The 22,387-nt window shown below is 49.5% G+C and overlaps 1 protein-coding gene across 1 annotated transcript in view; it reads right to left on the bottom strand.

The window, feature by feature from the left end:
- The window catches only part of fgf8b (fibroblast growth factor 8b), a 48,049-nt gene extending 32,191 nt beyond the window's left edge, over positions 1 to 15,858 (bottom strand). The window contains exon 1 of the mRNA XM_078412713.1: positions 15,832 to 15,858. Within this exon, the coding sequence (XP_078268839.1) occupies positions 15,832 to 15,858 (27 nt within the window). The remainder of the gene's footprint in view (positions 1 to 15,831) is intronic.
- Between the last annotated feature and the right edge of the window lie 6,529 nt (positions 15,859 to 22,387).

Raw genomic sequence — 22,387 nt, 5'->3', positions numbered from 1 at the left:
GTTTCTGCAGCTTGTGAGAGGCAGATCGCACCCCGTGTCCACGCACAACGCTAAACCACTTATCAATTCTCTGCCCTGCAACATAAACTGCGGAGCTTGCAGAGACTGACTGACTGGTGTTGCAGCCTTGTCTATTCCCATCTCGGGGCCGGCTGAGCAGACAATTCTTCATTAAACGATGCGCTGTTCCCCCGCCGTCAATGGCCCCTTTATACTTCCAGCTGTGAGTTACGACTGAGCTCAGAATCAGAGGAAAGTTAGAAGAATGTCCAGCTTGCTGTGGGCAGGGTTCCCTGGCAGAGACCATCGGAGCTGCTTGGACCACCGTCCCAACCGGGCCACAACTAGGTTCGGGGGCAGGGACATGAACGAGGGTTGGACAAGGTTTCAAGGGGCATATGGTGGCGCAGCGGTGCAGTTAATGCCTCACAGCGCCAGAGGCCCGGGTTCGATCCTGACTGCGGCTGCTGTCTGCATGGAGTTTGCACTTTCCATTGGACCTGGACCTCACCTGTGCACCTGACAATGAACTCGGCTCTCGTGTCTCCCCCTGCCCTGAAGAGCATTTATTGGTCTCTGACTCTCGATTATACAGCTGGCATGTGGGTTTCCCACCTCTGAAGATAGAGGCTGCATTAAGAAGGGCCCCGCCTCGAAATGTTGCCTATCCATCTTCTCCAGAGATGCTGCCTGAACCGCCGGGTTACTCCAGCACTTTGTGTCTTTTAAAAAAATAAACCAGCACCCTCAGTTCCTTGTTTCCACAAGTTGGCACATGGCGCTAGACCCGTTTGCCTGCAATTGCCCCATATCCCCTGAACCCTTCTATCCATGCCCCAGTCCAAATATCAAGTCAAGTCAAGTCAAGTTTATTTGCCACATACACATACACGATGTGCAGTGAAATGAAAGTGGCAATGCCTGCGGATTGTGCACAAAAAAGAATTACAGTTACAGCATATAAATAAAGTTAATAAGTTACTATAGTGTAGACAAAAATTTAGTCTCTGGAGTTATAAAAGTTGACAGTCCTGATGGCCTGTGGGAAGAAACTCCGTCTCATCCTCTCTGTTTCATAGCGTGACAGCGGAGGCGTTTGCCTGACCGTAGCATCTGGAACAGTCCGTTACTGGGGTGGCAGGGGTCCCTCATGATCTTGCTTGCTCTGGATCTGCACCTCCTGATGTATAGGTCCTCCAGGGGGACGAGTGTAGTTCCCATGGTGCATTCTGCCGAACGCACTACTCTCTGCAGGGCCATCCTGTCCTGGGCAGAGCTGTTCCCAAACCAGACTGTAATGTTGTCGGACAGGATGCTCTCTACAGCCCCAGAGTAGAAGCAATGAAGGATCCTCAGAGACACTCTGAATTTCCTCAGTTGTCTAAGGTGGTAAAGGCGCTGCTTTGCCTTACCCACCAGTACGGCAGCGTGCGTTGCCTATGTCAGATCCGCTGTGATGCGGACTCCCAAGTATTTAAAACTGCTCACCCTATCCACAGTAGACCCATTTATCTCCAGTGGCGCGTACGTCCTTGGATGTTTAGCCCTTCTGAAGTCCACAATCATCTTTTAATATCTTTTAAGCTACGTGATAGTACCCCCATCAACTACGTCTTCTGGCAGCTGCCTGGCCCGCTGTGTTGCTCCAGCACTGTGTTTTTCTTGTAAACCAGCATCTGCAGTTCCTTATTTCCACCTGTATTCATTCCTCTCGCTTCACAATTCGCACCTCTTTCCTCCTTATTCCTTTATCTCACCACTTTTTGTCTTTTGTCCAGCCTTTGTCCAGGCATCTGCTCATCAAACCTCCCTCACCAGTATCCACCCATCGCTCGCCAGGCCTCGTCCTGCCCCCACCTCTCTTCCAGTTTTCTTCCCCCCCCCCCCACAACCCGACAGTCAAGCTGAAGAATGGTCCTGACCCAAAACGTCATCTCATAAGTCCATTAGTTCATGCCATAGGAGCCCATTCAGCACATTGAGTCTACTCCACCATTCACTCATGGTTGATTTATCTTCCCCGCTCAACCCCATTCTCCTGCTATCTCCCCGCAACTTTGACACCCGTACTAATCAAGAATATGCCAATTTCTGCCTTAAAAATACCCAATGACACCCACCACTGCTGTCTATGGCAATGAATTCCACATATTCACTGCAGTCTGACTAAAGAAATTCTTCCTCATCTCCTTTCTAAAGGTAGGTTCACAGAGGTTGTGCCCTCTGCTCATACACTCTCCCACTAGTGGATACATCCACTCCACAGCCACCCTCTCCAGGCCTTTCACTATTTGGTAAGTTTCAATGAGGTCCCCCATCATTGTTCTAAACCCCAGTGAGGCTCAGAGCCGTCGAATGCTCATCATACCTTAACACAATCATCCCCAGGATCCTTCTCGTAAACGTCCTCTGGACCCTCTCCAAGGCCAGCACATCCTTCCTCAGATGTAGGGCCCCATAATTGCTCATAATACTCCAAATGCCAATCCATGTCCTCCAAGAGATGCTGCCTGACCCTCTGAGTTACTCCAGCACTTTTGCGTTGTACGCCAGATTGCAGCACCTGCAGTTGCTTGTGTGTGAAGGCTGACTTGGCCGGTCCAGTGTTTACGGGAGGCAGACGGGATCTTTGAGCCTCACCAGCCAGTGCAGGTGCCTGGCTTGATCTCAGCCTCACTGGGTGGTCAGACTATCTCCTCTTTCAAATCCTCTGGAAATTTTTCTTTTTCTTTTTTTGGATCCGATGATCCATGAGACAAAACAGAGCCAACATTCCAGAGAAGGTGAGTAAAATGTTTACTCGGGAATGTTCAAGTGAAGCCAAGAGCCGCACACCAACATGCCAAGTCGGGATTTTCAGTCCCACCAACACGCCACCCATTAATTTATCAAAATCCAAAGTGGTGGAGGAACTCAGCTGGTCAGGCAGCATCTGTGGAGGGAGCGGACAGGCAGCGTTTCGGGTTGTAAACCTTCTACAGACTGATGCAGTTGGGGGAGAAAGCTTGAAAAGAGAGGTGGGGGATGGGGCAAAGCCTGGGCAAGTGATAGGTGGATATAGGTGAGGGGGAGGGGGGTTGGTTGGCAGATGGGTGGAGTATGGCTGGAGGTGAAAAGGAGGCAAAATGGTGACAGGGAGATGAGTGAAATGTAAAGCTGGAGGGAGGGATATGGGTGGAAGGGGATGGGGGAAGAGGTGAAAGAAGGGGAGATAAAAGGGAAATGGGGTCTTGGGGGAGATGAGTGTACGGAGGACAAGAAATGAATTGGGTGACTGGGGGGGAGATGGGAGAAATATGTGCACACTGGGATTGAGGGGCAGGAGAAAGAGAGGGGTAGGGGGTTTTACTTGAAATTGGAAACATAGAAAATAGGTGCAGGAGGAGGCCATTTGGCCCTTTGTGCCAGCACCGCTGGCTCGTATTTAATGTTCATACGATTGGGTGTTAGGTACCAGCTTATTTTGTAGAATCGTCCCGGTTCTTCTGAATCTTGTCCCGCGAGTTCTTGGAGGGCAGCAGGTCAACAGTTATGTATTAAAATATGTCATCTGGTTCAGTTCATTCACTCTTCCATTGAAAGATCTCACTCCAATGCATCCGTTGCCTCATTAAGAACATCCTTCAAGTTTGCAAACCTTCTCGTCAAAGTGGGTTGGGTCTGGAGGGAAGGATGGAGCATGGTGTGGGTTATACGTGTGTTCACACAAGTTCACACAAGTTATAGTGGTAGAACTAGGCCATTCAGCCCATCGAGTCCACTCCGCCATTCTATCATGGCTGATCTCTGCCTCCTAATCCTATTTTCCTGACTTCTCCCCATAACCCTTGACGCCCGGTCTAATCAAGAATTTGTCTATCTCTGCCATAAGAATATCCATTGACTAGGCCTCCACAGCCCTCTTGTGGCAATGAGTTCCACAGATTAACTACCCTCTGAATAAAGAAGTTCCTCCTCACCTCTTTTCTAGAGCGCCCTTGAAGGCTATGACCTCTGGGCCTAGACTCTCCCGCCATCCTTTTCACATTCACTCTATCTATGCCTTTCATTATTCTGTAAGTTTCAATGAGGTCCCCCCTCAACCTTCTGAACTCCAGCGAGTAGAGGCCCAGTGTTGTCAAACGCTCATCATATGCTAACCCACTAGAGGTGAGGTAGCGGTACGGGTAGGGATGGTTATTAGTGTGTGGGATGTGTTGAGGGGACATGTTGGTGGAGATGAGGTAAGATTGAGCTGAGTTGGAGCTGTTGGAGGGATCGTGGGTGTATGGAGCCGTAGAGTCATGCAGCATGGAAATAGACCCTTTGGGCCCGACTCGTCTATGCCGACCATGTTCATAACTCAAAGGAACAGAAGTAGGACATTTGGTCCATCGAATCTACTCCGCCATTCCATCATGGCTGTTCAATCTCCTCCATTCTCTGACACTCCCTCTTATTCTCCAACTGCCCCCCTCCGTTCCTCGACTTCGTCCTTGGAGGAAGCTTCCAGGAAGCGACGCGGACTCGTACAAGGACATACATTCATAGGTTTGTAAGCCATAGGAGCAGAATTAGGCCATTTGGCCCATCAAAAGCACTCTGCCATTCCATCATGGCTGATCTATTTTTCCCTCTCAACCCAATTCTCCTGCCTTCTCCCCGTAACCCCTGACACCCTTACCAATCAAGTATCTGTCAATTTCCACCTTGAAAATATCCAGACTTTGGCCTCCACAGCCATCTGTGGCAATGAATTTGCCACACAGTTGCCCTATAGTCCTATTTGCCTTCATTTGGCCTATGTCCTTCTAAACGAACAATGACATTCTTACTTGCAGGTAGACACAAAATGCTGGAGCAACTCAACGGGTCAGGCAGCATCTCGGGAGAGAAGGAATGGGTGACGTTTCGGGTTGAGATCCTTCTTCAGACCCGAAACGCCACCTATTCCTTCTCTCCCGAGATGCTGCCTGACCCGCAGAGTTGCTCCAGCATTTTGTGTCTACCTTCGATTTAAACCAGCATCTGCAGTTTTTTTTCCCCTACATTCTTACTTCCTGCAGCTTTATAGGCTGATTAATACAACAACACAGAGACATATCTAATAATCAATAATGCAATAAATGATTAGTCAGTTATAATAGGTAACCTTAACAGTGCAAAACCACAGTCCGCAGTGCAACCAAAGGCACAGTCCATAGAAGATCACAGTTGCTGAGCTTAATGTTGTGCAGTGTTCAAGAGCCTGATGGTTGCTGGGAAGAAGCTGTTCTTGATCCTGGAGGTCACGGTTTTCAGGCTCATGTACCACCTTCTCGATGGTAGCAGCGAGGTGAAAGCATGGCCAGGTTGATGTGGGTCTTTGATGATGCTGGCTGCCCTTTTGAGGCAGCACCTCCTGTAGATCCCTTTGATCGTCACCCATTCCTTCTCTCCCGAGATGCTGCCAGACCCGCTGAGTTGCCCCAGCATTTTGTGTCTACCTGCAAGTAAGAATGTCATTGTTCCTTTAGAGGGACATGTGGGTTAGCATTTGATGGTGGGGAGGTCAGAACCCGTGATGGAGCAGCGATGGTAGGGAGGTCAGTACCTCCGATGGACCAGGCAATATCTACCACAGAGGAAGACAACTTGGGATTTAGGACTGCAGATAGTTGCCTGTAGATGGGGGAGAAGAGGGTAGCTAGTTTTGGGCCAGTGTTTGAAGTTTGGCTTTAGTCACTTATCCCAGTCCCACTTGGGATCCAGCAAAGCTGTTGCAAGCATTGCACTGAGTGGGGAGTTCCCGAGGTAGCAGATCTGTGAATGAATGAGGTTAGCATTCCCCACCCTCCCCCAGCCTTGCACATCCCGTCTTTGCCGTGATCCCCTGCATCAAACCTCTCTCAAACATCTGGGCAATTCATTAAATAATACAGCTGCACATTGTCATGTTCACCGCTTACATCCTGGTGCATTATCCCTTTTCCCGATTTCTCCTCAGCCAGTAATGAGCTTGCCTCCGGTCCGACCCTGGGGAGCTGACTCTGACTCCGAGACCTCACACAAAACTCTCTGTTCACTTTGATACTCAGGCCATGTTTGGTTTCTGATCATCCGTTAAGAGGCCATTTTTCCAGCCCCCCCCCCGTCCTCTGGGCACGAGGCAGCCGCTAGGATCAAAGGCGGGAGTGACGTGTGCCCTTGTCTACCCAGGGCACACGAGACCAGCCCTCCGTTCACAGGGAGTGGTCTCAGACTCCCTGGGATCGTCTCGGGCAAAGGGATCATGGAGAGAGATCCAAGCAGCCCAGGTAAGGTCCACCAACTCCAGCACTGACTCTGAAGACGGGTCCCGACCCGAAGCGTCACCTATCCCTGTTCTCCAAAGATGCTGCCTGACCTGCTGAGTTACTCCAGCGCCATGTGTCCAGGATTGACTCCAGTCTGATGGGAATCCACAGTTCCCTGGATCCATCCATCATCGGACAGATTCGTACAATCCAGGGCTGACTGTGTAGTGGAGCATCCCACACTCTCCCTGAACACCCAGCAACAAAGGAGATTACTGAGAGTGGTAGACACTCTCTTTCATTATGTCGACTGCTTTCCTGAGGCAGCGTGAAGTGTAGATGGAGTCAATGGTGGGGAGTCTGGTCTGTGTGATGGACTGGGCTACATCATAAATCTCTGCAATTTCTTTTGATCTTGGACAGAGCTGTTTACTGCAATTCTCCAACCTGCACCTCAATGAGGGGAACCCAGTTGGTGTGGATGGAGTTAGACTATAGAGATACAGTGCGGAAACAGGCCCTTCGGCCCAGCAAGTCCGCGCCGACCGGCGATCGCCCCCTACACTGTCCCACACAGTAGGGACAATTTTACCAAAGCCAATTGACCGAAAAACGTGTACATCTTGGGGATGTGGGAGGAAACTGGAGCACCCGGAGAAAACCCACATGATCACAGGGAGAACGTACAAACTCCACACAAACAGCACCCATAGTCAGGATCGAACCCGGCTCTCTGGTGCTGTAAGGCAGCAAATCTACCGCTGCGCCACCGTGGCACCTAGGTTGTTGGGTTGGAGCTTATTGGAAAGATACGTTGTAGGGTTGTAATCTGGTGTGGGTAGAGTGGTGACCCATTAGTGTGGTACAGTGGTGATCCATCGGTGTGGGTAGAGTGGTGACCCATTAGTGTGGTACAGTGGTGATCCATTGGTGTGGGTAGAGTGGTGACCCATTAGTGTGGTACAGTGGTGATCCATCGGTGTGGGTAGAGTGGTAACCCATTAGTGTGGTACAGTGGTGATCCATTGGTGTGGGTAGAGTGGTGACCCATTAGTGTGGTACAGTGGTGATCCATTGGTGTGGGTAGAGTGGTGACCCATTAGTGTGGTATGGTGTGATCCATTAGTGTGGTAGGGGGGTCACACGTGTGTGTGGTAACCCGTAGGTGTGGGTAAGGTGGTACCCTTGGCTACTGTTGCCGCTGATTACTGCCTCCCAGAATGACTCTTCCTGGTGAAGTTGCCACACAGCATTGATTAACAGGCTGGTGTGACTTTGTTAACAGGGGTGTGTGTGGTGGCACGCTGCCTAACCTCTTTAACAACCCTCTCCCCCCCCAACACCTCACACCCCACTAATGGTACTGAGGGCAGCTGAGAACAGCTGTGGGCAGGCCGAAGGTGGAGAGTGAAGGGTCAGGTCAGTGGAGACAACTGCATTTAGTCAGGCCCTGGCCACGGCCGACCTTCTCCATTGGCCAGCTGTCGTCTGACCCCACAGATACCTGACACACTCCGGCATAAACTTGACAGCACAGTTTAGACAGGGACAAGCCTACATGTGGTCGGGCTCCCCGGGGAGTGAAGGGGGGAAAGAGCAGGCCTGAATCAACCTGGCTAACCCCACCCCCAACAACCCACCACCGCGCGGCCTGGCCCTGTTTAATTTGCCACCCCCACTGACTCTTAAATCACCCGCACAGCCCCGAGCACGCGCCTGTTAACGAGGACATGGCTGGTGTCAGCCAGAGGTGAGGTGTTCACAGAGTCCAAAGCTGTACAGCATGGAAACAGGCCCTTCAGCCCGCCTTGTCCATGCCGACCAAGTTGGTATTATTGGCTAGTCCCATTTAATTTAGTTTGGTTTAGAGATAGAGCATGGAAACAGGCCGTTCGGCCTACTGAGTCCACGCCGACTAGCCATCCCCGTACACTGGCACTATCGTGCACACTGGGGACAATTGACTATTTTTTTCTGAAACCAAATTGACTTACAAACCTGCACGTCTTTGGAGTGCGGAAGGAAAGAGGAGCACCTGGGGAAACCCATGTGGTCACAGGGAGAACGTATAAACTCCGTACAGACAACACCCGTAGTCAGGATCGAACCCGGGTCTCTGGTGCTGTGAGGCATTTGCCTGCGTTTGGTCCGTATCTCTCTAAACCCTTCCTATCCATACATCGGTCCCAAATGTCATCATTGTGTCGGCTTCTGTAGCTTCTTCTGGTAGCTCGTTCCAGATACAGACTACCCTTTGAGTGAAAAGGTCGCCCCTGAGACCCCTCTTTAAGACCCCCTCTTAGGGCGGAACAGTGGTGCAGCGGTAGAGTTGCCATTTTACAGCGCCAGATACCCAGGTTCGATCCTGACCACGGATGCTGTCTGCACGGAGTTTGTTCGTTCTCCCTGTGACTGCGTGGGTTTTCTCCGGGCGCTCCGGTTTCCACCCACACTCCAAAGACGTACAGGTTTGTAGGTTAATTGGCTTTGGTAAAATTGTAAATTATGCCTAGTGTGTAGGATAGTGTTAGTGTACGGAGTGATCGCTGGTCAGCGCGTACTCAGTGGGCCGAAGAGCCTGTTGACGTGCTGTGTGTCGAAAGTCCAAAGTAAAGTCTAAAAGTCTAAAGTTAAAATTAAAAGCCTGTGCCCTTTAGTTTTCGAACCATCTTCTCTGGGGAGAAAGACTGTGAACATTCATGGCGTCCTTGACCCTTATGACCTTGTTGGTGGCTGAGAGGGAGGGGTGTGGATCTCTCGCCTACCTAGCCGCTCTAAGGCGCACTGCAAAGGTTGAGCTAGAAGCTGACAAAAGTCACGAGTGAAGGCCCTCTCTTTGGTTGTAATCTTACCTCAGGGTTTAAGTTAGTTTAGAGATGCAGCGCGGAAACAGGCCCTTTCGGCCCACCAGGTCCGCGCCGACCTGCGATCCCCGCACATTGACACTATCCTATACCCACTAGGGACAGTTTTTACATTTACCAAGCCAATTCACCTGCATACCTGTACGTCTTTGGAGTGTGGGAGGAAACCGAAGATCTCGGAGAAAACCCACACAGGTCACGGGGAGAACGTACAAACTCTGTACAGACGGCGTCCGTAGTCGGGATCGAACCCGGGTCTCCGGCGCTGCATTCGCTGTAATGCAGCAATGCTACCGCTGCGCCCCTGGTTAGGTTTAGGGTTAGGTTAAGGTTTATTATTATCACGTGTACCAAGGTCATAAAGTCATTCAGTCATACGGTGTGGAAACAGGACCTTCGGCACAACTTGTCTGCAATGACCAACATGCCTCATCTACACTAATCCCACTTGCCTGCATTTGACCCATATTCCTCTCAACGTACCCTATCCATGCACCTGTCTAAATGTTTCTTCAACGTTGCAAATGTACCTGCCTCAACTACCTCCTCTGGCAGCTTGCTCCATACACCCACCACCTTTTGTGTGAAATAGTTACCCCGTAGGTTCCTATTAAATCTTTCTCCCTTCACCTTAAATCTATGTCCTCTGGTTTTCTATTCCCCTACATTGGGCAAGAGACTATGTGCATCTACCTGATCTATGCCTCTCATGATTTTGTGCACCTGTTATCCTCATCAGCCATGCAATAACTATTTAGCATTTGGCCCTTATCCCTGTAAACCAGTCCTATCCAGGTACCCATCCAAGTGTCTTTTCAAAGTAATTATAATCCCTGCCTCAATTACCTCCTCTGGCAGCTCGCCCCATATACCCACCACCCTCCTGACTCTCTTGCATGAAACACAGTGCTGGAGGAATGCTTTATAGAAATATTTAAAAATTTTAAGGGATTGGACAGGCTAGATGCAGGAAAAATGTTCCCAATGTTGGGGGAGTCCAGAACCTGGGGTCACAGTTTAAGAACAAGGGGTAGACCATTTAGGACTGAGATGAGGAAAAACCTTTTCACCCAGAGAGTTATGAATCTGTGGAATTCTCTGCAGCAGAAGGTGGTAGAGGCCAATTCACTGGATGTTTTCAACAGAGAATTTGATACAGCTCTTAGAGCTAACGGAATCAAGGGATATGGAGAGAAAGCAGGAACGAGGAACTGCTTTTGGATGATCAGCCATGATCATATTGAATGGCAGTGCTGGCTTGAAGGGCCGAATGGCCTACTCCTGCACCTATTTGCTTTGTTTCTATGTTTCTAACTGAGCGGGTTAGGCAGCATCTGTGGAGGGAATGGATAGGCGACGTTTCGGGTCAGATTCTTGACTCTTGCTTGTTGCCTGCTGTCACAAGACCCACCCAGAGCCTGCACCATAAACCCCAGCCGCTCTTGTTGGGATGACATGTTAAAATTGTCTGCTTGTTTGTCCGGGCGATAAAACATGACAGGAGGCTCTGCAAGAGCACGGCTCGCTCGCTCCAGAGTTCTGGGCCAACATTCATCGATCATCCATCACCTCCATCAACAGATCATTCATCCCCTTTGTGTGTGTGGGACGGGGACGTGTGATGGTTTTGCCAGCACAACCACCACCAGAGACATACACCATACACACAAAGCGTTTGATATCAATGACAGACACACAAGTCTACTTTATAACCTCGATTCGCATGCTTTCCCTTGCTTGGGGTTGCTTAGGTTTATATCTTGTGATTGGAGCATTTTTTGAACTTGAAAATTGCAAAAGTTAGTTTGCAACAAAAAAAATTTGCAAAGTTAGCAGTAAGGTAAAGTACTTAAAGCTGGATTCCAACAGGGAATAGGACATTGGCTTTGAACTGAGGCTGAGCGATTCCTCTGCAACTGTTCAGACATCACAGCTCAAGACTGGAATTCAAACGCAGGAGAAAGTAGAATAACAGCAGAGAGAAATAATTGTATCGTCTGAAGGGGCTGGATGCTATCCAAAGTGGGAGAGGGAGGTTTGAAATAAAGTGGGAGGGGGAAAGAGAGAGAGAGAGGGAGAGAGAGGGAAGAGAGAGAGAGAGGGGGGGGGGGGAGAGAGAGAGGGAGGGAGGGAGAGAGAGGGAGAGGGAGAGGGAGAGAGAGGGAGAGAGAGAGAGGGAGGGAGGGAGGGAGGGAGGGAGGGAGGGAGGGAGGGAGGGAGGGAGGGAGGGAGGGAGGGAGGGAGGGAGGGAGGGAGGGAGGGAGGGAGGGAGGGAGGGAGGGAGGGAGGGAGGGAGGGAGGGAGGGAGGGAGGGAGGGAGAAGAGAGAGAGGGAGGGAAGAGAGAGAGAGGGAAGAGAGAGAGAGAGAGAGAGGGAGGGAGGGAGGGGGAGGGGAGGGAGAGGGAGAGAGAGGGAGAGAGGGGGAGGGAGAGAGAGAGAGAGAGAGAGAGAGAGAGGGAGAGGGAGAGGGAGAGGGAGGGAGGGAGGGAGGGAGGGAGGGAGGGAGGGAGGGAGGGAGGGAGGGAGGGAGGGAGGGAGGGAGGGAGGGAGGGAGGGAGGGAGGGAGGGAGGGAGGGAGGGAGGGAGGGAGGGAGGGAGGGAGGGAGGGAGGGAGGGAGGGAGGGAGGGAGGGAGTAGGGAGGGAGCCGGAGAGAGGCAGAGGGAGAGAGAGAAATATCGAGAATGAGGGAGAGAGAGAGATGGAGAGAGAATGAGGGAGAGCGAAAGAGAGAGATGGAGGGAGAGAGATGGAGAGAAAGAATAGGAAAGGGAGGAGTAGAATGAGAAGGAGAGAGAACGAGAGAGGAGAGTGGGAGAGACAAAGAGGAAAGAGAGATAAAAAGAGTATAAAGTGCGCAAAAGTGGGAGGAGAGAGCTGAGAGAGATGAGGGTGAAAGTGAAAGGAAGCGAGCGAGGAAGATGAGAGAACATATTGAAACAAATCCAGAGAGAGTGGAAGATAAAAGGGCAGACAATCAGGGTCTTTCTTCCTGGATGGAAATGTCAAAAACTCGAGGGCAGAGGTTTAAGGTGAGAGAGGCAAAGTTTAATGGAGATCTCGTCCCCCTCTCCCCTCCCCCTCCTCCCATTCCCCTTCCACTCCCTCCACTCCATCCCCCTCAACCCCCTTTATCCTTCCTCCCCCCCCAACCTCCCTCCCCCCCCTCCCTAGGAGATAGATTTAAACTTTAAAATGTGAATAATTTTTAAAAAATAACACCGATTTCAATAGACAATAGACAATAGGTGCAGGAGGAGGCCATTCGGCCCTTCGAGCCAGCACCGCCATTCAATGTGATCATGGCTGATCATTCTCAATCAGTACCCCGTTCCTGCCTTCTCCCCATACCCCCTGACTCCGCTATCCTTAAGAGCTCTATCTAGCTCTCTCTTGAATGCATTCAGAGAATTGGCCTCCACTGCCTTCTGAGGCAGAGAATTCCACAGATTCACAACTCTCTGACTGAAAACATTTTTCCTCATCTCAGTTCTAAATGGCCTACCCCTTATTTCTTAAACTGTGGCCCCTTGTTCTGGACTCCCCCAACATTGGGAACATGTTTCCTGCCTCTAACGTGTCCAACCCCTTCATAATCTTATACGTTTCGATAAGATCCCCTCTCATCCTTCTAAATTCCAGTGTATACAAGCCTAGTCACTCCAGTCTTTCAACATATGACAGTCCCGCCATTCCGGGAATTAACCTAGTAGTTTCAATGAAACTTCTTCCATTAGCACCAAAGGGACGACGGTGAGTAAGGTGGGCCTAAAATTGTCATGCTATCTTGTACCGTTTTGGCTGTAGTTCAGCAACAAACAAACAAACAAACGAGAGTTTTACTATATAGATGTGTGGGCCATGTATTTTACACAGAGGGTGGTGGGTGCCCGGTGCGTGCTGCCAGGGGGGGGGGGGGGGGGGGGGGGGGTGGTGGAGGCAGATACAACAGCTATGTAGCATTTCCACAGTGGTAGAGAGACATGTGTAGGCAGTCAAGAGTCAAGGGTGTTGAATTGTCATGGGTACTGGCAACAGAACAATTAAATTCTTACTTGCTGCAACTTAACGGGCCCACTAACGCAACAACAAACAAAAATATCAATAGTACAATAAACTAATGATCAGGAACACTGGCCAACCACAATAATGCAAATATAAACCAAAGACTGTGCATAATAGATGGGATTAGTTTAGGGGATAGAGAGAGTACACCACAAGATAAAGAGAGAAGAGATTAGGGGCAACATGAGAAGAGAGGAATGGAAGGAAGAGAGAGAGCAGGCTACGGTTGATTGCCGACTGCTGCTTGTGTTTGTCTCATCCTCAAAGACACTTAATTGTTTTCCCATTCAATATTACAACTAGCCGCTGTTACTGGAGGTCCTATAATGTTCCCCTCCCCTCCCTCCCCCCCACCCGCCCCCCACCCCCAGAACCACACATACGCAACATTAGCAGACATCTGTCTTTTAACCTTTTTGCGGACAGTGTTTGCAAATCGTCAGTGTTTATTTGGTTGCCTTAAAGAGGGAATCTTTGCATCAGGGCTCTCTTTAAAGAGTCAATCTCAGGCACTAAGTGCTTTCTATCCACCAAGTACTGGGCCAGTGGTTAGGGGGAATGGGGATTAGCGTGGTGCCTTTGTATGTGGGCTACAGCAGCAACAACATCTTTATCGTTTGGGTAACACTCCCAACACCGTTCCATAGAACTTAGAACATGGGCCTGGATAGAGTGGATGTGGAGAGAATGTTTCCACTAGTGGGGGAGTCTAGGACCAGAGGGCACAGCCTCAGAATAAAAGGACACCCTTAGAAAAGAGATGAGGAGCAATTTCTTTAGTCAGAGGGTGGTGAATCTATAGAATTCATTGCCACAGATGGCGGTGGAGGCCGTCAATGGATATTTCTAAGGCGGAGATTGACAGTTTCTTGATTTGTGAGGGTGACAGGGGTTATGGGGAGAAGGCAGGAGAATGGGGTTGAGAGGGAAGGATAGATCAGCCATGGCAGAGTAGACTTGATGGGCCCAATGGCTCAATTCTGCTCCTAGAACTTATGAACCTATGAACTTATGAACATAGAACAGTACAGCACAGGAACGGGCCCTTCAGCCCACGATGTTTGTGTTGAACATAATGCCAAGTGAAGCTGATCTCTTCTTCCTGTACATGATGCATATGTCAGTATTCACTGCATTTCCATGTGTCTATCCGACAGCCTCTTAAACGCCACTATCGTATCTTGCCTGGCAGCGCATTCCAGGCACCCACTGCCCTCTGTGTAAAAAACCTGCCCCGCACACCTCCATGAAACGTTCCCCCTCTCACCTTGTAGCTATGCCCTCACCGACAGGGTAGACAGTCAGAACCTTTACCCCAGGGCGGAAATGTCCAATGTTGTGCGGAACAGTACAGAAACAGGCCCTTCAGCCCAACTTGTCCAAACAGACTAAGTTGCCCCATCTACACGGTGTGAATCTATCGAGCGATAGAACGAAGAATATAAAACATGACATACTGCACAGGAACAGGCCCTTCAGCCCACAATGTCTGTGCCAAGAACAACCCTTATCTGTCTGCACATGATCCATATCCCTCCATTCTCTGCATATCCATAGTTTCTTAAACTATTGTATCTGCCTCCACCACCACCCCCAACAGCAAGTTCCACGCACTCACCACTCTCTGTGTAAAGAAAAAAGTTCCCCCTCACATCTCCTTTAAATTTTGTCCCTCTTGTCTTACAGCCATGCCCTCCAGTATTTAATAATTCCACCCTGGGGAAAAAAGGTCCTATCTGTTCGTCTCAATTAAACTTTTCCCTCTCACCTTATAGCTGTGCCCTCTCAGGTAGGGTAGACGGTCAGAACCTTTTTCCCAGGGCACAAGTGGTCACCCTGCTGCTCAGTTAGTTCAAGAAAATATTGAGGGAAGAGAGACATTGATGATGATGGAGAGAGAAACAACTAGAGCACAGTGATGGAGTTAAACATTAGCACCACAGGACAGACCTGACGTTCAGAAGCCAGCAGATGCAATGCTGGCTCAAGCATGTGGGTACAAAGAGATATCTGGCGGAAATAGGAGATAAAATTAGAAGTGTACGTGTGTATCTATTGCTGGAATTAAGTGGCGTACAAGGGAACTTTGCAGGGTGATGTGTTTGTGAGTGTATTACAGTGGAGAGGGGAAGAACAGGCGCAAGAGTTGAAGCAAGAAGTGTCACTTGAAGCGGGAAATGCAAACGATGTCAGGGACACAAATTCCTTCGAGAATATCAAAGCGATTCAGGAAATGTATGAATGCGTTATATCTGTAAATAATTTGTACAAAACGAATCTATTCTCTTCTCAAAAGGAGGAGAGGAGTGCAGCGAGCATTTGATGTTCGCAAATGACTGAGGGAGATGAAGAGGCAATTATACTACTCTAAAACTGGAGGAACTCAGCGGGTCGGCCAGCATCTGTGGAGGCAATGGACAGGTGACCTTTCTGGTCGAGACGCTTCTTCAGACTGATGGAGTAGGAGGGTGGGGGGGGGGGGGGGGGGCGGTGGGGGGGGAGAAAGCTGAAAAAGAGAGGGGCCGAGAAAAACACTTACGTTCTGGAGCAAGCATCTTTGATAGACCAAGTGAATGTGAGTAACATACAGTTCAAGTCTGGTTCTGATCTTGAAACTGACCCTTAATTAAAATAAATGTGATGTCGTTACCTTTCTACAGTCCACCAGCTTACTCATTGTTTACACATGTATATAGATTGTCACAGTCTTCTCATTGTTTCAGCATATCGGAGGAAATATCTTGGAGACACAAGACACTTGTGCACAAGGGACACGAGGAACTGCGAATGTAGGTTTACAAAAATAGTTCATGTTCGTAATTTAATAAGTTCTCGGAACAGAATTCGACTATTCGGCCCATAAGTCTACTCCGCCATTCAATCATGGCTGATCAATTTTTCCCTCTCAATCCCATTCTCCTGCCTTTTCCCCATAACCCCTAACACCCTTACTGATCAAGAATCTGTCGATCTCTGCCTCAAAAATATCCATTGCCTTGGCCTCTAGACCCGTCTGTGGCAATGAATTCTATAAAAAGGCACAAAGTGCTGGTGTAACTCAGCAGGTCAGGCAGCATCTCTGGAGAACATGGACAGGTGAGGTCTTGGGTTGGGACCCTTCTTCAGACTGTTACAATAGACAATAGACAATAGACAATAGGTGCAGGAGTAGGCCATTCAGCCCCTCGAGCCAGCACCGCCATTCAATGCGATCATGGCTGATCACTCTCAATCAGTACCCCGTTCCTGCCTTCTCCCCATACCCCCTCACTCCGCTATCCTTAAGAGCTCTATCCAGCTCTCTCTTGAAAGCATCCAACGAACCGGCCTCCACTGCCTTCTGAGGCAGAGAATTCCACACCTTCACCACTCTCTGACTGAAAAAGTTCTTCCTCATCTCCGTTCTAAATGGCCTACCCCTTATTCTTAAACTGTGGCCCCTTGTTCTGGACTCCCCCAACATTGGGAACATGTTTCCTGCCTCTAATGTGTCCAATCCCCTAATTATCTTATATGTTTCAATAAGATCCCCCCTCATCCTTCTAAGCCGGGGGCTTGAGTTACAGGCAGAGGTTGGATCGCCTGGGACATTTTTCTTTGGAGTGTAGGAGTCTGAGGGGTGATCTTATTGAGGTGTACAAGATCATGAGGGGCATGGATAACGTGAATGATTGCAGGCTCTTTCCCAGGTTAGAGATGGGCCGCAGGGCCTATTCAGATGCAATACAGGTCTACGGCTCTACTGTTAGGGTTAGGGCCGCATTCACTGTTTCTGCTTGCGAGCAGAAGGCCAAAGGAAACACTAATATTCGGTTGCTGGAAACTGAGGGTGAGTCAGCTGGACATGGTTCAGAGTGAGGATAAGGGTAGAGAGGGGTGGGAGGAGAGGGGGGGGGGGGGCGGCAATATGAAGCAATGAACCGATCTGCACCCCAAATGCATTGCAATGTTGGAAGCAGAACTGGGAAGAGTGTATGTGCGTGGGGAGGGAGGGAGGGAGGGAGGTGTTGGGGGGGGGGGGGGGGGGGGGTTTAATGGGAATGACATGTGTGTGGAACTGAAGTGGAATTTGCTCTGGAATTCTCAGTGACATTCCTCGCGCTTTGCAGAGATGCTGAAGTGCATTCCTTGCCCCTCGCCCTCTCTCTCAGTCCTTTCACACTCTCTTTATCTCTGCCATTTCCCAGGACGGGCTGCAAACCCATCACAGCGTTAATCAACACGGCTACGGTGACAGACCATTTATTTGGAGACTGATAACCGCCCCCAGAATGTTTGTGTTCCTCGCCTTCAGTTCCAGGGCCGGGCTCTGACACGAAACTGGGTGCACCTTGCTGCCACTCTTTGTCCCGTTCCTGTCCCCCTTGCTGGTAAATATTCCCGAGCTTGGGCTCTTACCTCTGTGAGACCTCTTCCCTCTGAAGCAGACCCCACTTCAGTAGTTGTTGCCCCCAAAGCAGACGGATTCAGACACAAATTCAGATCAAGAGTCAATAACGTTTCATTGTCATTTGTCCCGGCAACAGAACAATGCTGCAACTTAACAGGCCCATTAACGCAACAACGCAGAGATAAATATAGAGAGTCAGGTCAAGGGTGTTTAATTGAACCATAATACAATAAATTAATAACGGTAATACTATGTAACCATAATAGTGCAAAACTGAAGTCCGTAGTGCAATGAAAGACACGATAGTGGAAGATCACAGTTGCTGAGGTTTGTGTTGTGCAGTGTTCAAGACCGTGACAGTTGCTGGGAAGAGGCTGTTCCTGTACCTGGGGGTCAGGTTTTTCAGGCTCCTGTACCTTCTTCCCGATTTGTAGCAGTGAGATGAGAGCGTGCCCAGGGTGGTGTGGGTCTTTGATGATGCCGGCTGCCATTTTGACTGTCATATGTTGAAAGACTGGAGCGACTAGGCTTGTATACACTGGAATTTAGAAGTATGAGAGGGGATCTTATCGAAACGTATAAGATTATTAAGGGATTGGACACGTTAGAGGCAGGAAACATGTTCCCAATGTTGGGGGAGTCCAGAACAAGTGGCCACAGTTTAAGAATAAGGGGTAGGCCATTTAGAACGGAGATGAGGAAAAACTTTTTCAGTCAGAATCTGTGGAATTCTCTGCCTCAGAAGGCAGTGGGGGCCAATTCTCTGAATGCATTCAAGAGAGAGCTAGATAGAGCTCTTAAGGATAGCGGAGTCAGGGGGTATGGGGAGAAGGCAGGAACAGGGTACTGACTGAGAATGATCAGCCATGATCACATTGAATGGCGATGCTGGCTCAAAGGGCCGAATGGCCTACTCCTGCACCTATTGTCTATTGTCTATTGCCTATTGCCTCCTGTAGATCATCCTTCGATGGTGGGGAGGTCAGTACCTGTGATGGATTGGGCAGTGTCCACCACTCTCTGTATTCAGATTCAGATTCAGGTTCAGATTCAGATTGGATGACTTTGTTATCTTATGCACCAGGGTACAATAAAGTTGCTTGCACATATGAAGCTCAACGGGTAAAGAGTAATGGTAAATATAATGAAAAACACCAACAGAACGGTGCAGATAGTGCAGAAGAATATTAAAGTGCTGAGAGCTGATCTAATAGAGGTGTATAAAATCATGAGGGGGGAATAGAAAAGGTGAAGGCGCAGAGTATTTTTCCCAGGGGAATCGAAGAGAATCAGGAACTAGAACGCACAGGTTTAAGGTGAGAGGGGAAGCGTTTAAAGAGGGACAAAGTTTAAAGGAGATGTGTGTGGACATCCGAGGGCCTTCAGTGAGGGAGACAGCAGCTCTATGCTCTATTACTTTGGTTGGTGGTGGTGTAAGTGGTTAAGTTGCTGGATTAGTAAGTGGGCTGAGACATCCAGAAACATGTGTTCCAATCCCACTGTGGCAGCTGTGGAATTTAAATTTGATTAATAATCTGGAATTAAAATAAAAACAACCAGCATTGGTGCGTGCGGAACCACTGGATTGTTGTAACAACACATCTGGTTCACCAACGTCCTGCAGGTCAGAAGCTCTGCAGACCTCAGCCAGGCAGACCACCAGCGTGGTTCCTCCAGCGTGATAAAGCACAGATCAGGCCCTTCAGCCCACCATGGCCATGCTGACCAAACCCAATTGTGCTCAACTGGCTGAGCAAGCTACTCGTTCACAGTAGGGGCTCGGCCCGAAACGTCACCATTCCTTGTCTCCAGAGATGCTGCCTGTCCCGCTAAGTGACTCCAGCATTTTGTGTGTGCACATCGAGTAATGATTGTCAGGGGCAGCTAGCGAAGGGAAATAACCACTGGCCTTGCCACTGATGAGTGGAGCAAGGTTATTATCTCAATGGAGTTAGGTTAGGTAAGGGGAAGGTGCAGCGAGACCTGGGTGTCCTTGTGCACCAGTCACTAAAAGTTGGCGTGCAGGTACAGCAGGCAGTGAAGAAAGCTAATGGAATGTTGGCCTTCATAACAAGAGGATTTCAGTATAGGAGTAAAGAGGTTCTTCTGTAGTTGTATAGGGTCCTGGTAAGACCACATCTGGAGTATTGTGTACAGTTTTGGTCTCCTAATTTGAGGAAGGACATCCTTGTAATTGAGGCGGTGCAGCGTAGGTTCACGAGATTGATCCCTGGGATGGCGGGACTGACATATGAGGAAAGATTGAAAAGACTAGGCTTGTATTCACTGGAGTTTAGAAGGATGAGAGGGGATCTTATAGAAACATATAAAATTATAAAAGGACTGGACAAGCTAGATGCAGGAAAAATGTTCCCAATGTTGGGCGAGTCCAAAACCAGGGGCCACAGTCTTAGAATTAAGGGGAGGCCATTTAAAACTGAGGTGAGAAAAAAAATAATTCACCCAGAGAGTTGTGAATTTGTGGAATTCTCTGCCACAGAAGGCAGTGGAAGCCAAATCACTGGATGGATTTAAGAGAGAGTTAGATAGAGCTCTAGGGGCTAGTGGAATCAAGGGATATGGGGAGAAGGCAGGCACGGGTTATTGATTGGGGACGATCAGCCATGATCACAATAAATGGCGGTGATGGCTTGAAGGGCCGAATGGCCCCCTCCTGCACCTATTTTCTATGTTTCTAAGGTGAAGGTGGGACCAATAGTGTTGCGGTAATTAGAGTGAGTGAATCATACAGCACGGAAACAAGCCATTCGGCAAAACTCCCCCATGCCAACCAAGACACCCCATCTACACGAGTCCCATTTGCCCACATATCCCTCTAAACCTTTCCTATCCCTGGCCAAGTATCAAATGTTGTTATATTACCTGCCTCAACTGCCTCCTCTGGCAGCTCGTTCCATACACCCACCTCAGATACCTCGTTGCCCCTCAGATACCTATTAAATCATCCCCCTCTCACCTAAAACCTATGTCCTCTGGTTCCCGATTCCCCTACTTTGGGTAAAAGGCTTTGTGCGTTCACCCTATCTATTCCCCTCATGATTTTTATACACCTCAATTAGATCACCCCTCAGCCTCCCGCACTCCAAGGATTAAAGTCCTAGTCAGCCCAACCTCTCCCTGTAGCTCATGCCCTCAAGTCCTGCAACATCCCCGTAAATTGAAACCTGCCGGATAATGAAAGGCCTAGATCGTGTGGATGTTGGGAGGATGTTTCCAGCAGTGAGAGAGTCTATGACCAGAGGGCAGAACGTCAGAATAAAAGGACGTACCTGTAGAAGGGAGATGAGGAGGAACTTCTTTAACCAGAGGATAGTGAATCTGTGGAATTCATTGCCACAGATGGTGATAGAGGCCATGACATTGGGTATTTTTAAAGCAGAGCTTGATAGCTTCTTGATTAATGGTTCAATGGTTCTTTATCGTCACGCGTGCAATGCACAGTGAAATCCTTGCACCCGTTGTCATATTTTGGCGGCGTTTACAAAAGAAAAGGAAAAGGTCCAAAGTTCCATCCACATGCTGGAGGTACTGGAGCGCACTTGATGCAGGTAAGCCCAGGTAAGCCCCCAGGCTGCTGCAGGGCCTCCTCTGTCGCCCTCAACCGGCTCGGCCCGCCAACCAATGTCCCTCTCCTCGCCCGCCCATCTCTGTGTCCCAGGGGGTGCAGTCTGCTGTTGATAGTGTTGGCGCTGGAGGTAACACCCCGTCCATCTCCTACTGGCCCACTCCTCGCATCTGTCATCACCAGTGATTAGTAAGGGCGTCAAAGGTTACGGGGAAAGGGCAGGAGAATGGGGTTGAGAGGGAAAGATAGATCAGCCATGTTCGGAGGGCAGAGTAGACCCAATGAGCTGAATGGCCCAATTCTTCTCCTGTGGTCTTACCAACAGACCAGGAGAGTGTTGGCTCCAGTTGAGTAAATGGAAGCAAGGTTGAGTGTGGGATCTGCCCTGAGCTTCTGGCCGCCGGTGATGGACCAAATGTGGGCGTTGGGGATCGGGCAGTAACTCCACACACTGTGGAAAGTCATTAACTGCTCCCTCCTTTCAGTGGCTGCAGGGGTCGAAGGCAGGTCAGGAGGTAACGCGACACTTGAATGGGACAGCGTGGATTCACTCAAGCAGCCAGGTACGGAGTGTCAGTAGTAAGCACTTCTCCGCGCACAGCTAACCTGCCCTTTGAAGATGATCGGGTAATAGGTGCTCCCGAGATACATCCCCCTCCTGTGCTTCCAGGTGAGTAAGCCTGGCTCCCACACCCCTGCTCCACCTCCCCCTTTGTCCACCTTGACAGCTAGAACCAACCAGCGGCAACGAACAAGCAAACAATCAGCCATGGAATGCACCTTGATCCACTTGGCTTCACCCAGAAATCTGACTGAGTGCAGGAGAGGGAATGTCACAGAGTCACAGAGACACAGAGTCACAGAGTCACAGTCACAGAGTCACAGAGACAGAGTCACAGAGACAGTCACAGAGACAGAGTCACAGAGACAGAGTCACAGAGACAGTCACAGAGACACAGAGTCACAGAGTCACTGTGTCACAGAGTTGCAGTCACAGAATCATAGAGCTACAGAGTCACAGTCATAGTCACAGAGTCACAGAATTACAGAGTCACAGAGACACAGAGACAGAGTCACAGAATCACAGGGTCACACAGTCACAGAATCAGAGTCACAGTCATTGTCATAGAGTTACAGGGTCGTAGAGTCACAAAGTCAGAGTCACAGAGTCATAGTCATACAGTCACGGAGTCATTGAGTCACCGAGTCATACAGCATGGAAACAGTCCC

This window comes from Rhinoraja longicauda, chromosome 16 (genome assembly GCF_053455715.1).
Source record: "Rhinoraja longicauda isolate Sanriku21f chromosome 16, sRhiLon1.1, whole genome shotgun sequence".
Taxonomy (NCBI): domain Eukaryota; kingdom Metazoa; phylum Chordata; class Chondrichthyes; order Rajiformes; family Arhynchobatidae; genus Rhinoraja; species Rhinoraja longicauda.
This window is presented reverse-complemented; position numbering and strand designations above follow the sequence as displayed.